This window comes from Zymoseptoria tritici, chromosome 5 (genome assembly GCF_000219625.1).
Source record: "Zymoseptoria tritici IPO323 chromosome 5, whole genome shotgun sequence".
Lineage (NCBI taxonomy): Eukaryota > Fungi > Ascomycota > Dothideomycetes > Mycosphaerellales > Mycosphaerellaceae > Zymoseptoria > Zymoseptoria tritici.
Window position 1 is genome coordinate 610,446 of NC_018214.1, and position 26,402 is coordinate 636,847.

At 54.1% G+C, this 26,402-nt stretch overlaps 9 protein-coding genes across 9 annotated transcripts; 2 read left to right on the top strand and 7 right to left on the bottom strand.

Moving 5' to 3' along the window:
* Positions 1 to 124: 124 nt before the first annotated feature.
* On the bottom strand, positions 125 to 1,825 carry MYCGRDRAFT_29864 (uncharacterized protein; the record flags this gene model as incomplete). Its single annotated transcript, XM_003852680.1, has 5 exons — positions 125 to 268; positions 494 to 880; positions 932 to 1,201; positions 1,265 to 1,601; positions 1,638 to 1,825. Coding segments are annotated over 5 exons (1,326 nt in total), but the record flags the coding sequence as incomplete, so codon positions are not given.
* Positions 1,826 to 2,049: 224 nt separating this feature from the next.
* MYCGRDRAFT_109386 (uncharacterized protein) lies at positions 2,050 to 3,119 on the bottom strand (the record flags this gene model as incomplete). The annotated part of the gene is made up of 2 exons (XM_003852679.1): positions 2,050 to 2,506; positions 2,644 to 3,119. 2 exons carry the CDS (start codon positions 2,937 to 2,939, stop codon positions 2,278 to 2,280), a joined length of 525 nt encoding a protein of 174 aa, XP_003852727.1.
* Positions 3,120 to 3,917: 798 nt separating this feature from the next.
* Positions 3,918 to 5,762, bottom strand: MYCGRDRAFT_109387 (uncharacterized protein; the record flags this gene model as incomplete). The annotated part of the gene is made up of 3 exons (XM_003852678.1): positions 3,918 to 4,648; positions 4,702 to 5,146; positions 5,199 to 5,762. 3 exons carry the CDS (start codon positions 5,382 to 5,384, stop codon positions 3,918 to 3,920), a joined length of 1,362 nt encoding a protein of 453 aa, XP_003852726.1.
* Positions 5,763 to 6,849: 1,087 nt separating this feature from the next.
* MYCGRDRAFT_71838 (peptidase M24) lies at positions 6,850 to 8,534 on the bottom strand (the record flags this gene model as incomplete). Its single annotated transcript, XM_003852677.1, has 4 exons — positions 6,850 to 7,964; positions 8,024 to 8,056; positions 8,127 to 8,291; positions 8,355 to 8,534. The coding sequence occupies 4 exons, from the start codon at positions 8,524 to 8,526 to the stop codon at positions 6,880 to 6,882; spliced, it is 1,455 nt and encodes a 484-aa protein (XP_003852725.1).
* A 498-nt stretch (positions 8,535 to 9,032) lies between these two features.
* On the bottom strand, positions 9,033 to 10,076 carry MYCGRDRAFT_42036 (uncharacterized protein; the record flags this gene model as incomplete). Its single annotated transcript, XM_003852676.1, has 3 exons — positions 9,033 to 9,172; positions 9,230 to 9,805; positions 9,857 to 10,076. 3 exons carry the CDS (start codon positions 10,074 to 10,076, stop codon positions 9,033 to 9,035), a joined length of 936 nt encoding a protein of 311 aa, XP_003852724.1.
* A 2,987-nt stretch (positions 10,077 to 13,063) lies between these two features.
* On the top strand, positions 13,064 to 13,558 carry MYCGRDRAFT_93055 (uncharacterized protein; the record flags this gene model as incomplete). The annotated part of the gene is made up of 4 exons (XM_003852042.1): positions 13,064 to 13,098; positions 13,149 to 13,221; positions 13,277 to 13,388; positions 13,440 to 13,558. 4 exons carry the CDS (start codon positions 13,064 to 13,066, stop codon positions 13,556 to 13,558), a joined length of 339 nt encoding a protein of 112 aa, XP_003852090.1.
* A 1,510-nt stretch (positions 13,559 to 15,068) lies between these two features.
* Positions 15,069 to 17,894, bottom strand: MYCGRDRAFT_41772 (uncharacterized protein; the record flags this gene model as incomplete). Its single annotated transcript, XM_003852675.1, has 1 exon — positions 15,069 to 17,894. The coding sequence occupies one exon, from the start codon at positions 17,892 to 17,894 to the stop codon at positions 15,069 to 15,071; it is 2,826 nt and encodes a 941-aa protein (XP_003852723.1).
* A 5,476-nt stretch (positions 17,895 to 23,370) lies between these two features.
* MYCGRDRAFT_58719 (E2 ubiquitin-conjugating protein UBC13) lies at positions 23,371 to 24,254 on the bottom strand (the record flags this gene model as incomplete). The annotated part of the gene is made up of 3 exons (XM_003852674.1): positions 23,371 to 23,595; positions 23,650 to 23,894; positions 23,950 to 24,254. 3 exons carry the CDS (start codon positions 24,095 to 24,097, stop codon positions 23,530 to 23,532), a joined length of 459 nt encoding a protein of 152 aa, XP_003852722.1.
* A 200-nt stretch (positions 24,255 to 24,454) lies between these two features.
* On the top strand, positions 24,455 to 26,081 carry MYCGRDRAFT_109391 (uncharacterized protein; the record flags this gene model as incomplete). Its single annotated transcript, XM_003852043.1, has 2 exons — positions 24,455 to 24,644; positions 24,707 to 26,081. The coding sequence occupies 2 exons, from the start codon at positions 24,499 to 24,501 to the stop codon at positions 26,079 to 26,081; spliced, it is 1,521 nt and encodes a 506-aa protein (XP_003852091.1).
* Between the last annotated feature and the right edge of the window lie 321 nt (positions 26,082 to 26,402).

Here is a 26,402-nt window from a genome sequence, read left to right on the forward strand (position 1 = left end):
CACTTAATCCCTCCACCCGTGCAATCCACTCTACTCCCACATCTGCCACACTCATCTTCATTTCCCGCTCCACGATTTGCTTGACCAGTTCTTCCCTACTACCGACCTCGCGTTCTTCAACCTTCCCGTTCACCACATTCGCTCGTCCGAGAACACATGTGTTCCGCGTACTCGGTATTCGCAAAATGTCTTCTTCGGGGGTGTATCCGACTTCGCGGGAGAGGGAGGAGACGTAGGAGCAGAGAGTAGAATAGGCGGAGGGCATTTTCTTCTGCTTGGGGTTTCGGGCGAGGGATCCGGTTTCTGCGGCTTGTGTATTCTGCATTTTGTCGTTCGCGGTGATGACGGTAGCAGTGGTGTTGGAGCTCTCGTCATTCAGATCTAGACTCTGGATATCCTGCTGTGAGAGTCTCACACTTTGGCTTTCATCGTCGTCGTCGTCGATGGCGACAGCTTCTTTCAGGCTCGGCGGAATGTTCTTGTCCTTCGCAACCATTCCCCTCGACCTCGCCGGCGCTCGGAACCTCTTCCCTCCCAAATCATGACTACAACACGGAATCGCCATCCAAGAGCTGCCATTCAAATAGCCCAGCAACGGCGTCCAAGCCGTCAATTCATCCGCATGATTCGAAATGATGAACGTGCCCGGCTCAAAAAATCCGTTGTGCCACTGCACACCGTCTCCAAGCGCCTCGCCCTGAAGTGTCCTCGGCACCAAGACCCGCTGCTGAAGTTTTGCTCGTATTTCAGGAGGGAAGATGGACCACGTCTTACGTTCCCTCGCGTCGAAACCCCACCCGGGATAGCCTTCGCTGAGCAGGATATAGGCTAGGAGACCGTTGCCGCAGCCGATATCGACGAAACCTGGGAAGGGCGGTTTCTCCTTCCCATGCTCTCTAGCCGACTCATCCCTTTCCGCCACTCCGTTCACTCCTTTTGGCCACTCGTATAGCATACGCCACACCTCAATACACCACGCCGCAATACCCAAGTCCTCAAAGACATGTTTTCCCGGATCCGTGACTTCTACCCACTGCTCGCTGATCGTCCTTCCATACTTTGACTTCAGCCGCGAGTAGGTGTTTTGGTATTGAGCTTGTGGGATGAGGCGGTCGTGGTGGACACGTTTGGTGTAGCCGGTTAGCAAGCCGGTGGCGTGTTTGTGAATTGTGGACAGGAGGATTTGAGAGGTGCGATGGATCTTGTCTGAGATTTGGGGTGGACTTGTGGACTTGGTGGTGGTATTATCGGGAAATGGCAGGACGAGGAGGGTCAATGTTCCGGGCTGCTCGTCTCCGATCTCGAACTCACACTGATCCTGCTCAGGTGGAGCTCGTGGAGGAGAAGGAGCAGCCCGCCATGAATGCAGAAAAGCGAGCTGCTCCACAGCAGGATGATAAAAGGGCATTTCCTCCACAGCTTCCACATGCGGCACCAGCACCACCAAGTGATGCTCCATCGTACCGCTACCATCTTCGCTCTCGTCCGATTTCCTCAACAACCAACAACTCTGCACCATCCCTTCATCCCTCCTCTCATTCCTCGGCACCAACATCCTCACCAAAACCCTCTGCAACTTCCACCCCTCCCATTCCCCTCTTCTCGGCCACCGCGGTCTGAACTCCGCTTTCAACCACTTTGCTCCTCCGTTCTCCTCTCCCCACGTCCCGTCCGCGTCGAAAAGATGATCTGTCTCGCTGTCGTAGAGGATGTCCGCCCGGAAGAGAAGTGGCGAGGTGAGATTGGGATTACGGATTATATTGAGCAGCACGTCTGAGAAGAGGGAGGAAGGGAAGGTGCAGGGTGCTTGGAGGATGCATTGCCACAGGGGAGTAGGAAGGGCGATGAGATTCTTGATCTGAGAGCCGGAGACGGGAGTGAATGTGGGTTTTGTGGAGGGTATTGGAGTCCCGTTGTGGTCTTTTAGGATGGGAGTTGGGGATGTTTGTTTTGGCATGACTTGTCCATTTGTCAAAGCTGTCTAGGCGTGGATGATTGGAGTTGGTGTGATTGATGAGATGTCGATGATTTGGAAGCTGAAGTCGTGGTCGAAAAGGAAGTTCTGGGATTTAAGTGCTTGGCGCAGGATATATTGGTGCTATTGCTCTCTTCCCGTGCCAACGCTCTACTTTCTATATTTCCTCTCCTTTCATCGATGCCATCATCATCCCGAATCTTTCTCTTCAGCCAGCAGTCAAGATGAAGCTAGCCGTCTATTCCTGCTCCCGACATCCCCCCAACCCAAGCCTTCCTTTTCCCCCTGTCGTCCGATCTCTCCTACGACCTCTCATAATAATGCGCCATCTGCAACCCCGCTCGCTTGAATCCACACTTCACATAGAACCCCTCGTTTGCCTCGGAACAGTCCAAGATTGTCTTGTAACAGCCCGTATTCTCCGCCACGAAGTCCAGCGCTTGAATGATGCGCAGTCCCAACTTCTTGCCTTGTTGGTCTTTTGTCACGGCGATGTCTTCGATGTGACCGACCAGGCCGAGGTGGTGAATGCTGCGGTTACATGTTAGCGAGGTGATTGGAGGGTGGGCAGCTGCGTGGTGGATTCTGGGGGAGCAGCATTTCTGCTGTATTCGGTATGCAGGCTGACTGGTGGACACGGGTATGAATATATGGGTGTGCAGACGTACAACTTCCTCTCAACAATCAACGCTCCTGTTCCAACAATCTTGCTGTCTCCGTCTATCACCACCAAAATATGATAACCTCCCGACCCTGAAGTGCCTTTCATCTGATCGAACCGCTCCTCAAACTCTTGCTGTGTGACGTCCCCCACAGTCGTCAACACCCTCAATACATCCAGAAAGCCGTGGGAGAAATCAGAGCGCTGGAGAGGTCGCATCGAGTAGCCTTCGGGAAGGGCGGAGAGCACGGCGGGGGAGATGAGGGTGGGGGAAAAGAGGTTTACGGGCTCGGAGGAGGACATGATGGCGGACAATCGAGGCTGAACGTTGCTGAGCAGATCGTAGTCGTTGAGTCGGTCGAGAGGGAGGGAGGCGTGGCAGAAGCAGTGGATTTCTAAAGGTGCTGGAGCTGTGTGAAGGAGTGACGATTGTTGAGATTCAAGTCGCAAGGAAGGTGGAACAACGGTTTCGAATACAATGACTCGGAGGATGGATAGGTAAGGGCTACGGAAACAGCAAACCGTCGAGAACACTTGTGATCTGTGTCGTACGATGTCAATGTACTCCGATTTACACGGCAGTATACAGCACATTGCGAGATGTAATTCCACTGACCGGTGGTGGAGGAGCTGAGCTCTACCAGACTGAGGGTTCAAATATTCAGGGCTAAAAACAGAAACCACGAGGCAAAGGTCAGCTGTTTTAGCTCAATTATTCATTCGGCCAACCCGTCCCATCCACAAATTGATGAGTCGGCCAATCAATTCATCGAATCAAATTATTTGTCCATCAATCCATCAAGCAATCAGCTCTGTGCCCTGGTCAATCAACCAATGGATCTCAGGAAGTAAAATCGAGCCAAAGAACATGGCGTTCATCATTCAGACCGAGCAGTTGATAGTCGTCGTCTCCAGACACTGCAAAACCAATACGATCTAAACGAGCCCTGTTCCCATCTCGTGGTAATTTTTCTGGCAATGTTCTCTTGCTTTCCTTCTCCGCATTCCCATGCTGTCAATGCCTTCTTTAGTCTACCGGCCTCATTGCTGGCCCCTTTTTTCTGTCTATGAATTGCTCAAATGATAGGTCATATCGCCCTCCATCCCGCAACGCCTGTCCCAGCGCCATTTTTCCATCCCATATAGCACATGTCCGTATTCGTTCCAGCGATTCCAGCTCCATCCCATGCAACCTTCACCCAACGCCAAAAGAGCAAACCCAGCCCACCGACCCGCAGTGCATAAACATCAAATCAGCCTTCGACCTCCAGCACGCCTCTTTCAGAAGAAATTGCCCTTCGGCACAGCACAGAACACTCCCACCATAACCATCCCACCCACCGCCGCTGCAATGACGGCCTGCAGCGCAATGGTGTCCTGAATTCCCCTCAACGCCGGCTCCTGGATCCAAATCTCCCGATCGAAAATCTTCCTCACCATGTTCCGCTGCTTGTACTTCGGCACCCAAGGTTCGTGTTGGAAAGAATTGTTCTCATTGCTGGTCAGACTCATCGTCGACGAAGTCTTCTTCTCGAGCTGACTCTCCTCGGCAGCGTCAGTGAAAAGTTCCCACGGCCGCAAGTGGCGGTGATGAAGACCGTGCAGGACGATGCACATTCCTTTCCAGGCGGCGATGAGGGTGGCGATTCCGATGAACCAAGCGAGGAAAGGGAGAATACGCCAGGCTCGCCCAGCGGAGCTGAGTGTCAGCAGCAATGAGGATACGAGGCCGATGACGATACCTCCGGCTCCAAGGGCTCTGGCGAAAGTGACGCGGGCAGGATTGCCGTTGCAGATGGTCCAGCGGATGAAGTTTGGGTGTGCTTGGCGTCGGAGAGACCACTCGACTGTTGTGACGACGGATTTGAAGGCGGAAGGGTGTGTAGTGTGTTGCAAAGCGTGGAGGACGGATTGACGCTCGCGGGAAGAGAGATTCAATTCGCGAGGAGCATTTTCGGCAAAGTAGATGCTGATGATGCGGGTGATCTCGGAGCGGAAGGGTTGGGCGGTGACTGTGACCTTATCAGTACTGGTTTTGACGAAAGAGAGGGTGACAGCAACGTACATGGCTTCCACTTCATACCAGCATCATCAAAGGCTTGATCTGCTGCCATACGTTGTCCGCTGGCACTGCTGCTCAGGAGAGTCTTCTCATCACCGAATGAGGACCCGTACTCCGAGTTCATATCCCGATTGTCTTCCGCGGAGCCGTACTTGGAGGGCGTGTGCAGGTAGAATTGGTCCGCAGTGGCACTTTTGGGTTGCTCGGCAAAGTCGGTGTTCTTCAGCACCTCCATGATCTGCGGTGCAGCACGCTTGGGTCGTGCAGGTGAAACTCCGAGGTGGCCATCTTCGGGCTTTGGCTCCCACTTCGGTGACAGTGACTTCTCGCTCTCTTGCAGGCGTTCCCATCGTGCGGTGTAGTCGCGGTGCCAGAGAAAGAACTGGAGGTTCTCGGCGGAGTGCTCGATGTACTTGAGGTAGTTCATGAACTCGCGTACGGTGACAGGCTGGATGGTGTTAGTTGCGTTGCACTGCATGATAAAGTGAAGTGCAGCATACCGGACATGTACCGCCAGCGATGATGCGGTCGAAGGAGAGTGCTGGTGGGATACCACCGGTGAGAGTGGAGCTGCCAGACTGGATGGACTCATGGATCGAAGCCTGCTTCTCATCGCCGCTGAGGGAGACGTTGCTACTGGTGGATGCCACGTGAGAAGGTCGGCGGTAGTTCAGCGAGTAAACCATGATGGGCAGTCGTGAAGGAAGGAGGTAGGATGAAGGATGGAACGAGACACAACAGATGTTGTGTATGTTGGAGTGACAGTGCGATGTCGAAGGATTGAAGGTGATGAATGGAGGATTCCGTTGACGTCGGACGGATGACTTGATGGATGGGAGGACGAGATGGATGAGTTGATGAGGATAATCTGCTCAGATCGGCGGTCTTGCGATTTTCGGGATGCCGATGAAGGAAGGACCAAACTCGTGCTGCCCTCGTGGCTTTAGAGGCGTTCAAGGACAGTGCGCAGGTGGTCGAAATGAAGGTCGTACAAGGGAGGAGTGGCGGCCAGCCAAGCGAGGTACTGGTACCAGACCAGGCAAAAGAGGTGGACGAAGAGGGGAATCGTCTGTAGGATGAATAAGAGAGCAGTCAAAAACTGCTGTATATGCTCGACCCAAAAAACATGGAACTACCCACATGGTCCTCCTCCTTGTGCCGATCTGAGCAGTCATGCTCGCCCGCATACAACTCCTTCCCACTCGAGCCCTTCCCCATGGCAATGCACGCCGAGCAGCTTCCACCTCTGGATAATTCTCGCCATCAAGCGTGTTTCATGACCTGATCGAGGCAGAGGCCGGGCAACAGTGGAGCTACTCCAGACCAGAACCACGAAGTGGCATCGTCAATCCTACCGCCACCTCACGTCTGCCATACTCGCCTATCCACTCGGCTGAAAACGCCTTGCATCTCCCCGTTGAGGTCCCTGCTCAAGGGTACCATCGTCTAACTCCTGCGAACAACCAGATCAGGTAAACGGAATGCTCCACTCAAGAGTTCGGAGCGAGCAGTGGCTGCTTTCCACATGGCCCAGGTGCGTGTGGAAGAAGGTGTGGTTACGCCAATGGGAAAGAACGACCCGAGGCCGGCAGATCGACCCGCTAGCGTCGACCATTATAGAGGGACGGACAACCTCGTGCTGGCGATCGATCTTCAAGGTTGCAAGCGAAGTGTCGATCATCGTGAATGGTTCCATGTTGTAGATCTCCTTCACGTACAGACTTCGTGTCGATAACAGCGTCAACGTGCAAAGCGTAAGCCGGCCTCGTGCATGCCACGGGCTACAACGGCAAGATCACCTCCCATCGTCTCTTCCTCCGCCAGAGCCGTCAATTCTACCAAGTCTAGACTCAGACTCCCGCGACCGTTCCCAGTTCAGAACTTGTTCTCTAGTGTATATGCACCCGGCCAATTGGATCTATCCGAGCCGAACGAAGTGTGTTACACAGCAGCAAGCCTCGATCCAGATCGGGCGTCTGGGTTTAGACAGCAACACGACAATGGCTAGACCGATCGATCGTGCGCAAAGGCAGGAATTAGAACTGCCAAGTCATGACTCCGTCTTGTTTCCCGTGCTCGGGGTATGTGTACACCTTATGTACAATCTTCTCTGTCGTTTTCTCGTGGCGCAGCGATACACCCAGCCGAAGCAATCCCAAACCCCTCCACCTATACACAACCCTACTTTCCCCACTCCACCTCTCCAAGCTCCTTCACCGCCGTCCCGGTCAGAACTTCCACCTCACCCTTCCCAACAACAACCGAATCCTCGATCCTGATGCCTAACCCTCTGAACTTCTCCGGCCACCTCTGCTCGTTCGGAACGTACACTCCCGGTTCGATCGTAATACACATTCCCTCCTTCAACACCTCCGTCCTCGAATATCCCGGCGCATCATGAACATCCAACCCGACGTGATGGCCTACATGATGCGGAAATAGTTTCTGCAGCGTATCGCCTCGCACATCGAAGCCTAGCGCCTTCAACCCGTCCCGGAGCCCGGATTCGCAGGTGGAGTGGATGCTGTCCAGCGACATCGCCGCGTCCTCGCGACAGAGGGCTATACAATGCTTCTGCACGGACAGGATCATAGCGTACATATCTCTCTGCGCGTCCGTGAACCTCCCACACACAGGCCAAGTACGTGTGATGTCCGTGATGTACCCGCCATACTCGCCTCCCGCGTCTACGAGCACGACTTCGCCTGATGTAAGGAGGGCGTCGTTGCGGGTGTAGTGAATGCTGAGAGCGTTACCGCCGCCGGCGACGACGGGAACGTAGGCTTCTCCGGCAAGCCCGGCGGATTTGAAGCCGTGGGTTATGTTGGCCCAGAGCTGGGATTCGGAGTCTGGGAGGGATTTCATAGCAGATGTGAGGACTTCGCCGGAGCGCTGGCCTGCGATACGCATGTTTTGGAGTTCAACTGTGGATTTGGTGAGGCGAAGGTCGTTGATGAGAGGACGGAGTGGTTTGGGTGAGTATTTCGCAAATGCAGTTGGGGTATCGTTGGTGTTGGGGTGGAGGAAGCGTTCGAAGGCGGATTTGCGGGAGGAGTTGTGGCCGATGTCGGTGTATATTTGTGAGGCGCTTGAGAGGATCGAGGGTAGTATTCGAGAGATTGAATCGATGTCGCCGGCTTCATCAGCGTTGAAGACATCTTGAGCGGCTTGGACGCCTGAGCGCGCGCCATCCCAGAGTTCGGCGTAGGCGTCCTTTGGGCGGACGTAGAGGTGGAAGGTGTATTCGACGTCGGAGGTGCCTTTTGCTGTTGGACTGTGAGAACAGCTTCGATTTGTGCGAGAGGCTCGTTCGGAGATCACAAACCTATTATCGCAACAGCATTGGGTTCATTGAAACCTGGATGTCACCTCTTAGCCTCTCCGATCTTCACTCATGTCCGAGCCGAGCCATCTCAAGACAAACCAACCCGTCAAGTAGAAGAAGTTCGAGTCCTGCCGGAACTCGTAGAACACCGCTCCAGATCGATACTTCACTTCCGAAGCAGCCAGCACCGCGACACTATTCTTCGGCAGCTTTCTCGCAAGCGCAGCTCTTCGATGGTGGTATTCTAGAGCAGAAATTCCGGGTGTGACTATCTCAAATCCTCATCAACGATTATTCTTGCCCTCTCTTACAGCTCCCCTTGTAGACGTACGATCACCAGCTTCGATGAGATGTGGATGTGTCTCGTGCAATGGCTGTCCGAACTGGATCGAGGCGGCGGATATGAGGGTTCGTTTCGAAGGCGTGAGACGGCATGGTCTGCTGCGAAAGGTTGGCGTTGGGCGCAGGGCTGCCCGTAGAGCGGGCGGCAGCGTTCTGCGCATCGCTGTGTGGTGTAGGAGGGTGGATGTCGAGGAAAACACTGACGTCGCGTGGACTCGAGATGAAGATCGTGTGTGAAGGACGCCGCACTAGCATGGCGCTAGCACGATGCTAGCGCGGTGCTTGCTTGAAGGTTTACGCGGACGCTAGCGTGGTGGAGCACTGCTCGCGAGCGTGCTTGCAACTTGGTAAACGACGCCTTGACGCACGCTTCTAACAACTGGCAAATGCTGATCAGAGCAATATCTGACAACCTATCATAGGCATATTGCGACTGAAGCCGATGCGATGAAGATGCAGACTTCGCTGCAGCACAAGTCCTCAAGCTTGCCACGGGGATGCGCCAGCGAAGTCTTCGCGAGATTGGACCGAAGATCACCAATGAAGACGACGAGAGTGTGAACGACGATGAGACTGTGCTTGCAAAGTAGCCAACAATCGTAAAGCCATTCGTATAATCATGAAAGTCGTCGATCCGTCCTGTGAACGCCAGCGAGATTCCCAGCGTCTACACCTTGGCCTTCTCCTGCTCAGGCACTTTCACCTCCCCAATAATCGGCCGCAGCAGCTCTGGTACAATCGTGGCCGCATCGCCCTGGAAGAAGAAGTCTCCCTCTGCCCATCCTCCCGGCGGCGCATCATTCGCATCTACCCACTCGTTAGCGTCGTATCCCCACTTCAACACAGCTTTCCCTTCGAACTCACCCATATTCACCACGCAAACCTTCGCACCCTTCTCCCTCGCCTCCTCAATGTACCCCGCAGCGGGATAGACCTTGGCTCCCGTCCCGATGACCATAATCAAATCGACCTTCTCCGGCTCGTCGAGGTACGCGTACACACTGTCAACGACATCGTCCGGAAGCGCCTCACCGAACCACACCACACCCGGCCTCAGTAGCGCCCTTCGACACTGTGGGCAAGTGGGGAGATCCTCCCTTGAAATCTGCGCCAGCTGCACTTGCGGATCACTGATATCGACCTTGCCTCCCATCGTTCTGTACTCATCGGAGGTGATATCTTTGCCATCGGGAAGGTCCAGGGCGGGCACGATGGGGTCAGTGTAGTTCTCTTCCACGTAGCCGCATCTCGAGTCATTGCACTTGACTTCAAACAGACTTCCATGTAAGAGTTTGAGTTGGTCTTTCGGGTGTTCTGCGCGCGGACTGAGACCGTCGACATTCTGGCTTAGGGTTACGAAGCCGGGTAGTTTGCGAGCGAGGGCCGCCAGGGCGTAGTGTGCTGGATTAGGGCGGACTGTGAGAGCCATGTGACGGCGGTCTGCGCTGTCGTCAGAACTTGTGCGGCGTATATAGTTGGTTTCACACTCACAACTGTAGAACCTCCATACCAGCGCGGGATCAGCGGCGAAGGCCTGTGGTGTGGCAAGAGACATGCTGTCGTGGGAGCGCCATAATCCTCCTGCGCCGCGGAATGTTGGGAGTCCCGAAGAAGCTGAAAGCCCAGCGCCGAGAAGAGAGAGCACTCGTTTCGATCGTGACAGCAAAGCATGAAAGTCTTCAATGTCGTTGGATGGTCTTGGGGAAGTCATTCCCTGCGCTTGAAATTGAGTGAACATTCGTCGGTGCGTGAAGCGAATCTCAACGATCGACAGTTTGCAGACGGAGTGTCTGAGCGCCGAATGTGATATTGTTGAGATTCGATGTCGCATTGATGAGACTCGAGGGTTGTAGATGAGTAGCAAACAAAAGATGTTTGCTAAAGGAAGAAGAAGAAGGGTCCAAAATTCAAGCTTTGGCATGTGACATCGACGATATGCATAAAATCTCATGCGGCCCGTAACGGTGTCATTTGGGAGGAGTGGTGTCACCTTGTAGCTCAGACGTGTGTAAAGCCAATCAACCTGAGAAGGTGAGAAAGTCGTGGAGGGAACAGTCCCGAGAATGTCGCTGAGTAGTAAACGGCTTGGCAAAAATCATGTCTTCGTGAAGATCGAGGTAGTCGACCTTGAGCAATGCCTGGGCGGTCACGCCTATCCCGTCGCTCTCGTCCAGCTCTTTCTCTTCCTGCTCGCCTCCGCTTTCACCCTGCTTTCCTCCCGGACCATCATTCCATACCTCCACCTCCTGCCGTCGCCTCTAGCTTTGTTTCCGTCGTCCTTCATCCACGCATCTACCTCGTACTCCTCCTCGATCAACATCCACTTCAAATGATCCAGCTCCAGGCGCAGCGAAGCAATCCTAGGCTTTTGAATTCGCTCATTCGGACGACCCGCCCAGTGATGTCTCAAATCACTCCACATGAACTCAGCTTCCCAGTAGCATTTTTCGGCTTCGATCATGCAGTCAGAGGCCGCAGCGACGAGGGTGAGAGCCTTGATTCGTCTCCAGATGCGTGCCTGGAGTAAGGTCAGCCAATTCATGAGCAGATTTAAATGAGCAGCAAATCACTGACATTATGGTCGGCTGCGAGATCACGGGCGATTGCTGCGCACTGTACCAAATCCTCGTCATTGTAAGCGTCGTAAGCGGCGCGGAGGAGTTGCTTGCTGTTGAGAGTAGCCATCGATTCGTTAGGACTTTGGATGTGGTTTGGCGATGAGAGATCTTGGATGAGTAGTATCATTGAAAGACGAGAACGACGTAACGGGAGAAAGATGCAAACGGACCTGATCGGAGTGGTTGGTCTCAACGCATTCTGTGGGCTGACGAAGTGAAGTTATCGCTGAAGTGATGGTCCGCTGGATTGCACATCGCAGTAAATTTCGAATGACGCATCGAGGATGATCTATCCTTCCCACAACCGCGCCATATTCGATTCAAATGCCGCATCGATCATAGCTGGAATAATTGCTCAAGTCGGCGTGCTCGGTGAGCAGATCAATAATTCTCCGGTCTCGCTCATCCCAGTCTCGGTTCGTCTTTGCAAAACTAGCACACAGTCAGCCAGCAATCCATGTCCATAATGAACGGCGAGTTTACTCACATAGTCTCGTAAGGATGCAATGAACTCCCCTCATAGTTCCCCGTGTGCAACACATCATTCCCTCCTCCATGACCCTCCACCGTGCCCTCTCCATCCACACACCATTCCAGAAACTTCTCCGTATCCTTCCCTCCCACTCCAGCATGCGCTCCAAACCTCCCCTCCATCGCATAAACATTCCCACCACTCTCTGCGATCAATCCCGCCAATCTCGTCTCACCATCCCTCACCGCCGAATCCATGTTCTCATAACACTTCATATTCGGCAAAAGCGTATCCATCAGGGTCTCATGTGAGAATGCAAGAATCATAGACTGCAAATGCGGCGGGTACGGAATCCCGTTCGCGCAATTCCACGACATTCCCACCAACTTCGTCTTCTCGTCCAACTTATCCCAGTACGCATCACTCCAGCATGTCTTATCCGCCCATGGAGGGAAGAATGGTCCGCGCAGGGAGGAGTTGATGAAGATATACCGCTTGTAGATTTCTGTCAATGTGGTATTGCCGGTCAGGATCTCGTAGAAGCCGCCGAGGTCGAAGCAGCGATTGTCCCGCTCGATGACCCGCACGTTGGGGAAAGAGGTCAGACTGGAGAGATCGAGGGTATGAGCGCCGTTGAGCATGAAGATGAAATCCGCGGCGGAGTGGAGGGCGTGAGCCCTGAAGAAGGCGAGGTTGAGGAGGGATTCGGCGGTTTCGTGATAGGAGTAGAGGATTAGGTCGCGAGAGGAAGAGGGCTGAGATGATGGTGTCGTCGAAGCTTGGTGTTTGCGATGAGCTCGAGCTTTGAAGGCTTCGATTGTCGATTCGAGGTAGACGGTCCGAGCTTGCAGCGTCACGACAAAATTGTAGGACACGAGACAGACGATGCAGAGGAGGACAATCGCCGGGATCTGACCTTTGCTGATGGCCAGCATGATTGCTTCGGCTAGAAGTTGAAAGGCACATGGCCGAGGTCTTGGTGTCGAGACCAAGAAGATATGTTACATTTCCAGCGTTAATGCAAGGAGAAACGCGCGAGATCTGAGAGGAATGCAGAAGAATGCCTTGCTGAAAGTCATTGATTTTGCACTGGCAAGGAGTCTGAGAAAGAGAACAAGAGTGTGAGACCGGCAGACCTTTGGAAGAATTACTACCTGGCCTTCCTGTAGTATGCTCAAGCCGAGCTTCATCGCATGCTCGAGTAAAGCACCTGCTATCGTGGTCTGTAGATGGCGTAGGAGGATGACTTTCGTGGGTTATGGAGATTGCACAACATCAAATTTGGAGGCACTGGAGATGGAACTTCCATTGCATTGATGAACGTTGTTGGAGGATGATTGAGTAGATGAGGAAGGGGTAAAGTTGGTGCTGAAGTCTTTCAGCGGACAAAGATCGATGATCGCTAGCGCGCTTTCCAAAGTCTTGGCATTGCCCAAAGCTGGACCTCACCAACCAGACTCGAAGCATCATTGAGCCAGACACAACCACTCGAAACAATCAAAGTCATCTCAAACCGCAGTCGCAGGCCTTTACAATACTTGAGATTGTCACACAGAACCAGGACCGATTCATACCGTTGCGCAGGACGCACCTGTCATTCCCGCCACCATGAAGATGATCACATACGTGAAGATGGCGTTAGGGTTAGCGCAGGTTGGCCTATGTCAAGGCATCTCATACTGACACTGCGCAGCGGCGGCGCGATATGTATCGGAGGCCCAGCGCTCATCTACTGGGTGACACCGACTGAAGAAGAGCTGTTCCTGGTATGCGGCATCCACTCCGAGATTCGTCCGAGGCCATCGCTGACCTAGCAAACAGAAATACAACCCAGAACTACAGAAGCGATCATTGGAGAAGCGCAAAGAGAACCAGGAGAACTTTGACGAGTTTGTGAACAAGCTGAAGGAATACTCCAAGTCTGACAAGCAGAGTGAGTTGCCTTTCTGGCTATGGGCGCAGGGCATTGCTGACAATAGAATAGTCTGGACGGTGTGGGAGCAGGAGGCCGAGAAACATAGGAAGGCGGGAGTACAGGCCGAGTTGAACAGGAGAAAGGATGCGGAGGCGATGAAGCAGGAGATCAAGAATTCGTTGAAGTAGAGCTTGTTGGCAATGTTCGCTCAAAGAATGGGATACGTATGCATGACTTCAAGCTTTTCTCGTTTCGCTGATAATATCACATGTCTTCTGTCGATTGCAGCTCTGCCGTTTGCTCAACCACGCTAGGCGACCGCAATTAACCACACTCGCTCTCCACTGGTGCACGTACGCCGGCTAGGGCAGCCACAGAGCGTGCTGATGCTCGCAAACTCCTGCGCTTACACCCTGGGCTTCTTCTCCGCGCTTTCTGTGTCAAGATCGTCTTCATGTTCCCGCTTGATCCTACGAACACTGCGTGACCTCTGCGGCTCCGTCTTCGGTGGGCCCTGGACTGGCTGCCGCACCCCCAGCTTGCCACCAATAAACACCCACATCGGTTTGTCTTTCATCTCGATCCCGGCAGTCCCAGCACGATTCTGCGGCTCAATATGACCCTGTGACTCCTCCGACACGAAAGGCGTGGTGCGCAGGCTTGGGGGCTTGAGCCCGTCACTCGTGACAGCTGCAGCTTCTTCCGCAACCTCCCTCTTGATCACTGGCTTGACGTCGGGCTCTTCGTCGTCCTCATCAACAGCAGTCGTCCCAGCTCGCGCGGTGTACATCACGGAGTCGTGCCTTGGCACCTTATCCACCATACTTAACCAGGCCGTCTTAGTTCTCCAAGCCCACTGTCCGAGATAGCTATCCTCGTCGATCTGACTCCACTGGTTAGGGAACTTAGTCCGCACACTGGCTTTCCCGCTAGCCTCGTTCGCGGCCAGAATCTGGTCGCGGAGTTTCAGCAGATGCGGCATGCGATCTGATCGCGGTATGTCGGAAGATCCTGCATCCTTCTCGATAAACGCTTTGAGCTTGTAGAGAAGCGATTGACGTTCGCTGTTGCGACAGTGCTCAAATGTGCCTTTCGTGCGTGAAAGCGCCTTGCGTCTTTGTTTCGGAAGGCTGGGAGCAGGAGTCGCCGTGGTCGTGGGAGTGGTGCTGCGATCTGCGGCAGGCTTAGGTTCCGGGGTCGGGGAAGGAGACTCAGACTCCGAGGTAGAGGAGTCTAAGGGAGATAGCGATGGAGATGGCGATGGCGTCCTGGCATCTGGCTCTACGTCCGCCACGGCTAAGATCGATTCAGATCGCATAGTTGGAGTGGCGCTGTCACGAGCTGGAGCCTTCTGTTGATTCTCTTTGCACCACGGGCAACGGCCGTGACAGGAACGGCTGTGCTGCGGCTGTGCTGTCCTCATGGGGGAGCGTTGGGTTTTTGATGATGGTTGTTATCGCATATGAACGTTGGTGTCGCGCGAAGGAATGTTGGTGTTGTGCATACGCTGATGGGTGTTGTGATGTCGAAGATTAAAGTTGTTGTTGTTCGATAGTCAAGACCTATGCGTTGTGATAGTGATCCATGCAATAAGGTATATTCGACCATTTTTGAGCATCTGAAGTTCGCACTAGCTCCCGTCATGTCCGTGAAAGTATCATGCCAGCCAGCGAGGTGAGCCAGTGAGCTGCTCTGCCCTCAGTCACCAACCACATCATCCATAACCCTCCTATCAAAGAACCCACGAATCTGCCTCGACGCCTGCCCACCCACCAACTTCTCCAACTCTGACCCATCCGAATTCGCCACGTCCATCACATTGTCAAACTTCAAGATCAGCGTCTGAAGCACTTTCGCATTGACACCTGGCACCGCTCTAAGCATATCCTGCGGCGTCTGATTGAAAGTCCTTGTCTCTGCATCTTCCCCTTCTCCCAATCCCAGCTGCACCGCACGGATCGGGTCAGGTTCGTCTTGCTGCTTCTTCAGCTCTTCGAAAATCTCGGCGGTTTGGTACGGAGAGCTAGACCAGATGATGCGTAGTCGTGGAAAGGCGAGGGTGAGCAGCACGAGCTTGGACTGTAAGTCCGAGCCAACGAGATTGCTGCTGCTGGAAGCGGAGTAGTCGGCGAATGGTTCGAGGGTGAAAGCTTTCTGAGCGTCGAATTCAATGAGCAGCATGGGTGCTTTGTAGTACTGTAGCATCGTCTCGGCTTGGTTGTAGAGGCGTCCATCGGAGAAGGAGGATATCAGATCTTTGATGCTTTTTCGCTCGACGCAGATGTCTGGAGTCAAGACGTAGTCGCCGACTGTCAGCATGCAGGGTACGACCACCATGTTGCGGCCGTGGATGAGTGAGGGCAAGCTGCTGCGGAATTCGCGCACGTCGACGACGACTCGTGGTGGTTCGGCGGTAGCTGCAAGACGACCTCCGCCTGCGATTCGAGTATTGACCGTGCGGAGGAAGCTTTCTTGCGGATCCATGTTGTCGGTGTCGTGGGTGAACGTCAAAGCCATATTTCCACGTTCTCGGATGAGCTTCGCGAAAGAGTCCTTCTCTCGACGCACTGCAGACAGATATCGCTGCTCCTCCACACTCCCTCCATAGTACATAAAGTACACCCGGACCTGTCGATTCCCGTGACTGCTCCGGTACATCTCTATTCGCCTGATAAAGGCCGCATCCGGTTCGTACATAATTACATATCTCGGCTTGACTTCTTCAAGCAGGTGATCATCTTTGTCACCATCATAAGGGTGTACTAATACAAGATCTTTCATGTCGTAAAGTTCGTAATAATCTTCCATGTCGTCAAGTGGATCTGCTCCGAGGTCGACCCTGGTAGCGTTGTTATCCTCGGCTTCGTTCTGGGCCAGCTCGCGTAGAAGAGACTGAATGTGGGCGTCCTTGTCTCCTGCGACTTGAACAGTACCACCGATGGTTCGCGAGGGTGCAGCACCGCCACTGCCACCTCCTCGAACCCTTCGTCGCTTGTTAGGAGGAGCTCTGCCTCCGCGATTGCCTTGACCATTGGTAGAAGTGCCGTTGATCTCTTTCTGATTCGCGGCAAAGAGATTGCTGCTCACCCGAGCGAAGTCCGTCTTCCACTGTAGGTAGTATCGAAGCTTGCGCCGTAGCATATATTTCGCGCTCGGCTTCCGCTCAAAAGGCTCGTTCTCATTGCTAGACAGTCTCTGCTCATCTGACTCTTTGTACGCGGTTTGAAGGTATTCGCGCAGCTGTCTGCATGTTCCCTGGTCGCCACACATGATCAAGATACTGCCACTAGACTCATCTTGAGTCTGAGGATGGAAGTAGACGTCCCTTTCTATCTCTTCCAAGATCTCAGCCAATAGAGCCCACTTCGGCATCTCTTCAAGAACAGGATTTAGACCATCGGTTTCTGTCGTTGCCAGGCCTTCACTTATCTTGCCAGTGTACACTCGTCTTTTCGCGGAGTCAAACAAAGTATGCGCTGCATCGAGGAAAAGCCAAGGCGACTGGTTATTCCGATTTGACCCTTGTGGTGGCGCTGAGGCGGCAAGCACGGTATCCAGATATTTGTGGAAGTCGACTGCATTGAGAACAAGCAGAGAATGCAGAATCTGCCGGAGTATGCCCAAATCTCGTACAATCTGCCGTGTCCGGAAGCTCGTTCGATGCCAGACTGGGTCCAGCTGTCTCCTCACGATAGAGTCGAAGGATCGATGTAGCGCGCTGTCCAGGTTCCAGTCGTCCATTTCGAGTCCTGGATTTGCCTTTTTCAACTCGGCTATTGACACTTCCACACACTCCATGACCGCATTCTGAATATCTCGCATAGCCTCCGTCATAGGCACTTCCAGCTCAATGACCTCTGCCTTCCGCCGGCCCTCCAGCGACTTGGCCACAGTGGCATGGAACCGCGGGTACAGTACCGGCTTGCGCAAGAACAGATTCCGTAGAATGTTCGACAACGGCTGAAATCCAGACGTGAATGGCTCAGGCTGATCCGAGAATGCTTTCAAGAAGCCCTTCTTATTCTTCTGCCTGTATATCCGCACGATGAAAGCCTCCAAGCTCGTCGCCGCCATTCGATCTGCGTGTAGCACTACCACGCCTGTCACCATCGCCGGGTCTAGCAGACCACTTAGAAAATCCACGATCAATATCCGACTTGTAACAGAGCATATGCCGCCTCTTTTGTACATCTTCTCCCGTGTCCCGACATTCGTCAAGTCCGTGTTCACCAGCTGCATGCCGCGACACTTCGGACTCCCGCTCACGGCGGCATGCTCTGCCAGCGACTCACCGATCCAGTCATTCTCACGGTCCTCGGCGCCGATGAGGATGACCAGATTGTGTCCGGCCGCATCGTAGGAGTGGAGGAGATTGGTGACTAGTCGGAGGAGGCCCAGCCCGCGGGCGAGAATGAGGAGGATGTCCTCGTCGCGGAGCTCGTGGAAGACTTCTTGCTGGAATTCGAGAGGTAACGACAGACGTACGGGTGGGTCCACGTCTGCGACGTCAGTAGCCTCCGGCATTGAGTGCGAGCATTGGAGTTGCGAGGATGATGTCGCGGGTGTGGTTCGTGAAGTGATCGCCGCAAGGTTGGAGCTTGAAAGCTTCAGATGATTTCAAGCTTGTGAGCGTCAATATTTACATGATCAACAACCCATGAATACGTGAACGAAGTACATTGCAGAGGAACTTGGAGAAAATATCTAGCCAGGGCAGTCACTCTACTGATTGAACCCGTCGAGAAGTCTACACCACTTCAAGCTGAGTCGTATCACAAGGTAGCAAACCATGCGAACAATGCCATTGAGATTCAGACACGTGAGAATGGGCAATACTGGTTACGAAACTATGTGGTGCGCATACGAGATGCTGTTCGTCGTCGTGTTTCCTGTCCTGTCCATCTCCTCATTCTTGTTGCAAGGAAAACAACGCCAAAACTCCCTTTTTGTGTGACTGCCGTCATCATTCGTAATGCGCGTTGTGGGGTATCATTCCTTCTTCGATCCTGCTTTTGATCTCGTTTCTGTCGTTTGAATGCTGGGGTTTGGAAGCGATGCTGTTGAAGCGATGCTGCTGAAAGGAAATGTGCTGGGCAAGTTTGTGCGAATGCTGATGTGCTGGAAAACAAGGGTCAAATGTTGGATGTTGAAAAGCAGTGATGCCAAAGAGCAGCGTGTTCAAACCTTGAGGGTCAAGGAGCCTGTGAAATGCAAATCTTCGGCGTGATGGGCAAGAAAATGATGCGAAGCTTACTCCTCAGGCTGAGTCTGGGCGGCTGCACATCTTACAGGTGGGCTCGCCGTCTTCCATGGTGCCGCAGTTAGGGCAGAAGATATTCTCGCAAAGGCTGCAGACCATGAGAACTGACCATGGTTCAAGCCCAGCGGGATGACTAGCGCGCAAGAGGAGCACACTGTCGCTTGCAAGACTCTTGATGTTCTTGTCGTCTGTGTTGTTGCATGTAATGATTTGGTTTGCGAAGTGGCAGCATGCTTTGCCACAGCAGTGGCACTGCCTGATATCGTAGTTGTGCTCTCCTGTATCTGGTGCAGCTCCGATGAGTGGACTGACGACCGTAGAGTCGGTTGCTATACGGGCCCTGATGTGTTTGTCTTTGCACTTGATGTTGGTAGAAGCCCAGCCAAAGTCATGACTGGGATGCTTCGGCTCATCGTCCGTGGAGGCCTTGAGAAGCTCGAGCTGGAGGCGACGACGAATGTACTGGTACTCGTTGGTGACATCAGCGAAGTGAGTCACTTTTGGCGGACTGTCACTGATCGCTCGTCCTCTGAACTCTGGGATCGGCTGCTGCGACTCACGGCGGAGACTCTGGTAGTCCGACATGACTCCAGCGAATGGCGTGATAGTCGAGGGTGCTGCTTGAAGAATTTGCTCTGCGATGCTCGGGCTCCGAGGTTGCATGACCTTCGAGGCGAGGATTTCATCGATCTGAACGTCCATCTCAGTGTTGACATCAGGTCCTTCGTCGTTGTTGACGACTGCAGCTGGAGGAATGGCGAATCTCACCTGGCGCGGTGTCTCTACCCGCGATCGAACTTGACGAGCAGCTGGGTTGTTGCGCAGCTGTCCTAGTGGGGAGTCCGGAAGCGAAGGGCTCATTGAGGGAGAGCCGTCGACGCCCATCATGCAGCCCGAGGTCGGCTTGCTGATGCGGAGCGCCAATGGCGACTCGTCGGCCGATTCCGCCCTCCTCATACCCATGCTGCCGACTCGCAGGGGAGACGGCGATGGTTCGGGGCTCATGCTGGCGCCGTAGAACCGCAAAGGCGCCGAGGAGACTTCTGGGCTGGAGGCAGATCTCGAATTGGTGCTGCTGTAAGTCAGCGCCGGACTCGCCCTCGTCTTACCCAAGCCCAAAGGTGATGGCGATACTGGTGGACGGGGTGCAGGACGAGCAGGAATAGCGGGGCGTTCGCTGTTGCCGATAGCAGTCGCTGGGCTGTTGGTCGGAACGAATGGCAATGACATCGATGGAAGCGGCGACGCAGCTGGCAGCGCGGGCTCTTCATCGGCGTCGAGTATGCTGGTGTTGATGCTCGATGGGCCAATTGATGATATCAGAGAACGTGTGTCCGAATCGTCAGGTAAGTTGAGACCTCCTCCACCAGTCTGCTGGCCGTAGACTGCTACGTCGAACTTCTGTCGACGCAATGCTCGTGTCGACCAACGCTCAGATGGAGCTTGCGAGATGTCAGACACAGTCACAGTGTCCGCAGACGATGCCGGAGTGCTGGGTCGACCGTAGGCCTGTTTGTAAACCCCAGACTTCTCGAGAATCTGCAGGTACAGCGGCTTCGACGCACTTGATGGCGTTGCGGGAACCACAGGACTGGGCGGATTTGGCACGCTCGGGGAATGAACTGGGGGACTGCCTGGCTGTGGCACCGGGATTGGGCGCTCAGGATCTGGGCGCCGGAAGGTAGGCGCCATGTGAAGTGGTATAGTAGGAGAGTCTGGGCGTGGTGTGCCAAGTGAGGAGTCGTGACCGTCAGCAGGCGTTACAGCACTATCCTCATACTGGCTGAGACCAGAGCCGAAGCTGCTGTCAGACGACGAGTCGGACGAAGTGTCACCGTCTGCCGTGGCGTCAACGTCTGGGCGACGTGGCGTCGGTGTTGCTGAGCGAGCGCCATTGCGTGCTGTCGAGTCCGAAACATTTCCATCGTCATCTCCGGAGCACGACTCGGTGTTGTGATAGATCGAGGATGGCGATGTAGTCCCACGCAAATTGACTGCCGGATCTGGAGTACGTAAAGCTGGGTGGATACCATTCTGGGAGGAGATGGCTTGCGCATAGGCTACGGGCGAAGCTGAGTTCTCGCGACCTGTATCGAATCCAGGCGGTGCTCCCAGGAGGTTTGAGTGGCCTTCGAAAGGCGAGAGCGTCGAGTCTTTGCGGCCTTGCTGCTCGAGCCTGGCTTTGCGCTCAAACTCGAGCTGACGGAAGTAAGCCTCATTGCGCTTGGGAGCGAAGTGATCCAGGATCTTCGAATCGCGGTCGACCTTGATTCTGCCGATGTTTGATGTGACAGGCACACTGTCGTCCTCGGGTGCAGCGATCTGTGATTCAGAAATGCCGAGACCAGCTTGGGACCGCGTAGCCGTAGTCTGACGGGGAATTGGAGATGCCTGCTCGTTGTGACGTAGCTTTGTGTGGATAACGCTCGAGCCCGATGAGAAGGAGCCTGATGGGGTGAATCCTGACCTGCTGGGACCTGCGGGCGTGAAGCCTGATGGCGTGGGAGCCGATGGGTTTAAGCTTGACGGAGCGCTTGAAAAGGACCCGAACGTTGTGCTGGATGCAGTCTCGGCGCGTTCCCTCGTCGGGAACGTCGGAGTTGTTGTTCGACTGTACACACCTGTGGCGGTGGCTGACGTCTTCGCATCGTGGGTTCGCTTGAATCTGTCCGTGATAACTCTCTGGTACCAGGAAATTCGCAGCTCCTCCATCTTCTCTTGACGCCTTAAAATCTGCATATCGAGCAGAGCTTCAGTGAACCGCTCAACAGACCCGTCTTCAATTGGAAGTTCGCCTTTGGGATACCAAGGGATACTTGCACGGCTGTAATGTTCGCAACTCTCCTTGGTAGCCACCTCTTTCTTTTGTTCCTCCGTCAGATCTTGCCCTGCTCTAGCAAACGCTTGCTCCACCTTCCTCTCTGCAATCAACTGTGAGCTTCTCCAATTCTTCAGCGCTCGAGCGCTCTCATCCCCATCCGCTGAAGATGTCTCAGGGGATGGGCGAGTAGACTCGAAGCTTGCGCAGCCATGAACCGACTCGCGGGTTCTCTGGACAGTGATTGCGCTTATAGCTTCCTCCTCTGGCGGTATCACTGGCGGGTCTTGTTTTGAATACTTGCGTCGCTCGGCGCGAGGCGGACGATTTGCGGTCACCGTATTGCATTGCGCTCCGCTGGAAGTGTCTCCTTGCTCATCTTTGTTTTCCGGTGAAGCGTGAAGTGGTACCATAGCGTCTTTAGGCGCATCGGGAATGCCTGTAGTGCTGTCGCTCCCCTCGCGACGGAATGAAGGCATGCTGAAGTTGATGGAGGATTCCGGGCTTGCAACCACAGTCGATGAATTGTCGGACACTCTCGGAGTGATGGTAACTTGGGAGTCTGTTACACGGCGCACATCGCCCTGGCAGCAGAACGAAAGAGGGGAACTTGGGCGAGTCGGCATCGGCGGGACATCTTCGGCACTGGCGTCTGCGAGCTTTGTTCTGGAGAACATCCTCTTGATTCGCTTCCCCACAGAGGAGGGTGCGCGTTTCTGGCCATCCTCAGGGAATTGTGGGATGAGCTTGAAGTTCTCGTCAAGGTGCTCAGGGGCTGGAGACTGCAATCTGTCAGTGTATACTCTTCGAAGATCTCGGGAGCGCTTACTTCAACAATTGCCAAGTTTGTCGCTTCCAAGCCACAGTCGGTCACGAATGTTGGTCGCTCGCCCTCCTTCACGTTGTCACGCTTCACGGGTTGCTGCTGCTGCTGCCGCGGTCGCCGGTGGAAAACACGCTGGAAGATGCTTACCTGGTTTGTCATCTCGCTCTCCTCCTGTTCGCGCTCGGAGACCGCCTCGTCGGTGGTCTTCGCGTTCTCGGTGTTGAAGTCTTCGGATGTGGTCGCTGCATCGCCCAGCACGGAGGCTACTTGGATCGTCGAGAACGGGCGGATCGGAGGAAGCTCAGGCGCGACGGTCAGCGCTGATTTCGCCGCTTCCTCATGCCCTGCACGTGCGCATCGTTAGTGGGGTGGCAAGTGAGTGGATGTGAAGTGGTGGCATACAAAACTTGCTCGCAAATGACTTCTTCTTCTTGACTGTTGGTGTCTTCGGTCGGTCATCCGCGGTGTCCGGCGAGGTGCGGTGCGGATGGAGGTTGAAGCTCATCCTAGTGGCGCTGTATTGTGTCAGTCACATGCGTGCTCGATGGCTGTCACGAGCCTGTCACAAGCCAGAGGAGGCGAGGAAGATTACTCACCGGTGGACTGATTGACGTTGTTGGTAGACGCTGCTGAAAATGAATAGCACGTGCGAGCAAGAGGATGTAGAAGTGAGAAAACGACGGTGCGGTCTTGTGCAACCGAAGCTCGAGTGAAGTGAAGCTGAACTCCTACCTGCAGGCCGGAACTGCGCCGCGGCGATAGCAGGAACCTCACTTTGAAGACGCACGAACATTTGCATGGACCAATCACAAGAGCTCAAAGTAAGCTTCAAACGAGAATAAGACGTGCCTGTTGGCTCGAAGGGCAACGATACACGACTTCTGACACCGTCGTGGTGAGAGGGTGAATGAGACTGATCGCTGCATTCATGTCAGCCAACTGGTTTTCGTCGTCGCACATGGCACTAACCTTGGAAATGACACTGCCCAATGACTCGTTCCTCATAACAGAACAACGTACATGCACTCCACCTCCTGTATCAATTGAGAGTGTGTGCGCAGATGTGAGCTTTGAAATGTTCTCTTTCCCAGCACCACGACTCGAGGAAAGCTATCTAGGGCGGGAATTGCAAATCGAGCCCGATCAAAACACACAGTGCTGGCCCAACGTTCACCAGACGCCAGTACTTCGGATACGAGCGAGGAAGCACTCAAACGATCATGCTTTTCGTAACGACATCAATCTCACCAGTGTATCACTTCTTTTGCGCGTACAGCTCGGTCCACTCTTTCGCAGTCTTGATGGCCTCGGGTTGGTTCTCCTGCGCCATGTGTTAACGAGACAACTTGACGATGCTCATATTATCTGCACGGACCTTCCACTGCTTTGCGACCGCTTCATTCAGCGGATCCTCCGGGTTTGGCGCACCCAAGAGCGCCTGTATGCTGAGCAGAATCGTGCGGATCTGGAGTGCTGGAGACCAGTTGTTCTTGAGGACGTCGAGACAGATCCGGCCCAGGCGATCGATGTTTGGGTGGTAGATGCGAGTGAGGAATCGTATCCGTGGTGGACACATTGGGTAGTCATCGGGCAGAAACAGCTCCAGATGGAACACACCACCTTCAGATACGTTAGCTTCCGGTCGCACCGTAGCTGTATTGTGCCAGTATCCCACCTTCGTAGCAACTGCCACCTGGTCCCTCCACTATCACATCAAAGTATCGTGCGTTGTCGTCGTGCGGCGTGGCGGAGATGCCCGGCACCGGTTCATTTTGCAGTCTCTCCGTCTCTTTGATGATTCGCTTTGGTAGAGGCGCCGACATGTCTGCGAGACGGTGGGTGTTCGTTCGAGATCAGAGGGATGAGGCCGGACCGTGGGCGATTGGTGTTGCGGCTGGACTTGTGGCAGAACGATCGAACGATTTGGCTTTCAGCAGCGGAGCTTCTGGGAGACAATGAAGCCGTGAAGTCGGGACTGTCGATTGCGAAAGTCAGGAGCGATGTGTTTGTAAGTTCTGAAGCTTGCAAGATGAGGTCGTTTGATGTTGCGTCAGATCTCTTGGCTGTCGCGTGGGGCATGGGTGCACGTGAAGGACGCTAGTGAGCACGCTAGTGAGCGGCGACGACTCCGTGGAAGTGAGCGATTCTTTCCTCGACAACAACGTCGATCCTCAGCAGTTGTCGATGGGCGTGCAAAATCCCGACCGGCGATGGCGACTCAACGATGAGATGGATACTAAGGAGCCGTTCGAAGAGCGATAGACTGCTTTGGCTCACGCTGTCAACCATAACGTGCATACTTGCCATTCTGCTCTATCGCTCACCGGACGCAACGGCGCTCAGACTGCGAGCTTCGGATCGAAAAGCAGTGTATGTGTCAATGCGGCGATCCTTCCTCCAGCCATAAACAAGTGCTGATTCTCGCAAGCCAGACAATGGAATATCAAGCACCATCTCGGTGGCATCTCACCTTGGTATGCGCGAACTCCGCAAGGTATCAATGGCTCCCATGATGTTCCACCTGGCTGTGTCGTCGATCAAGTTCATCTCATGTCGCGTCATGCAGAGCGATTCCCCACACTGGCACCTGGAATACGCATGCTCGAGCTATACCAACGACTGCAGCATGCCAACATTACGTTCACCGGGGACCTGGCTTTTGTCAACACCTGGAACTTCCTCGCGCCATTGCCTGATCAGCAATTCGAGCAGCTGACAACGACTGGCCCTTACGCTGGAACTCTGAGTGCCTTCTCCGCTGGCGTCAAGCTCAGGACAAAGTATTTCCACTTGCTGGAGTCAGCAATTGCCCGGCGACAGACATCATTTTGGGCGAGTGACTCACAGAGGGTCATCGATACTGCCAAACACTTCGCTTCTGGTTTCTTTGGTATGGACTGGGCCGACTATACAACCCTCCACATCATCCCGGAGACACTTGAGCAAGGGAGCAACACGTTAACACCCGGTCGTGCATGCCAGAACTATTTCGATGACACCGATGACTACGGCCGTGGCTACGGAGCCAAACAACTAAAAGCGTTCGGCGAGACATACCTTCCGGCCATTAGCCAACGTCTTTTGAATGGCAACCCCGAGATCGCATTCAGCAACGAAGAAGTCTATACTATGCAGGAGATGTGCGGCTTCGAGCTCATGGCCAAAGGGTCCTCCCAATGGTGCGACGTCTTCACTCACGAGGAATGGCTGAGTTTCGAGTACGCCAGGGACATATGGCACTACTACCGCGCAGGATCTGGGAATCCGTACGCCGCCCCATTGGGCTTGCCATGGCTAAATGCTACCACGAAGTTATTAAGGCAAGGACCGGAAGCCGGACCTCTATTCTTCAGCTTCAATCATGACGGCGATATCATGACCCTGCTAGCAGCTCTTGATCTGTTACCCCAAGATCCGCCTCTGCCGACGACCCATGTTCTGCACGACCGCACTTGGCGAATGTCAGATGTGACGCCTATGCATGGCCGCATAGCGCTCGAAAGAATGACTTGCACTGCTCTGAAGACTTGCTTTGCGAATCCGTTGTACCCGAATCATGTGTATTGCGATGAGAACGAAGAAGAGGAGTACCAGACGTATGTGCGGATCGATGTAAACGATGCGATCGTGCCGCTTCCTGGATGTGCGGATGGACCTGGGGGCTCATGCCCGCTCCACAACTTCGAAAAGAGGGTTGAAAAGAGCGGCCGTGAGACGAAGTCTTTTGCGGAGATGTGTGGGACCGGAGCATCCGGCGGCGTTGAGTTCTTGCATCAAGAGCAGAAACAGGCCTTTCCTAAGACGTGAGATGTGAAGCCGAAATCCGCTGTCTTCGTTAGTACACGCTTTCATTGTCCTGGTCTCTCCGAGGCTGGACATCGTCCGTAAAGATCTCTGCCCCACTTTTCCATACCTTCAGATTCATACACGAACAGACTGCCTCTTCCTGCTCTTCCACAGCACAAACACCGCATACCCTACGCCCAACCAGAAAGAAATCCTATTGAAATTGTCAGCAAGACACTCAACCTCCAACCTCCGACCTCTGCTTTCAAGACACTCACGGCGTTCCAACGAAGACACTCAGCAGCATCTTTTCGACCCAGCTCCGGTTCAAGCCATACTGTT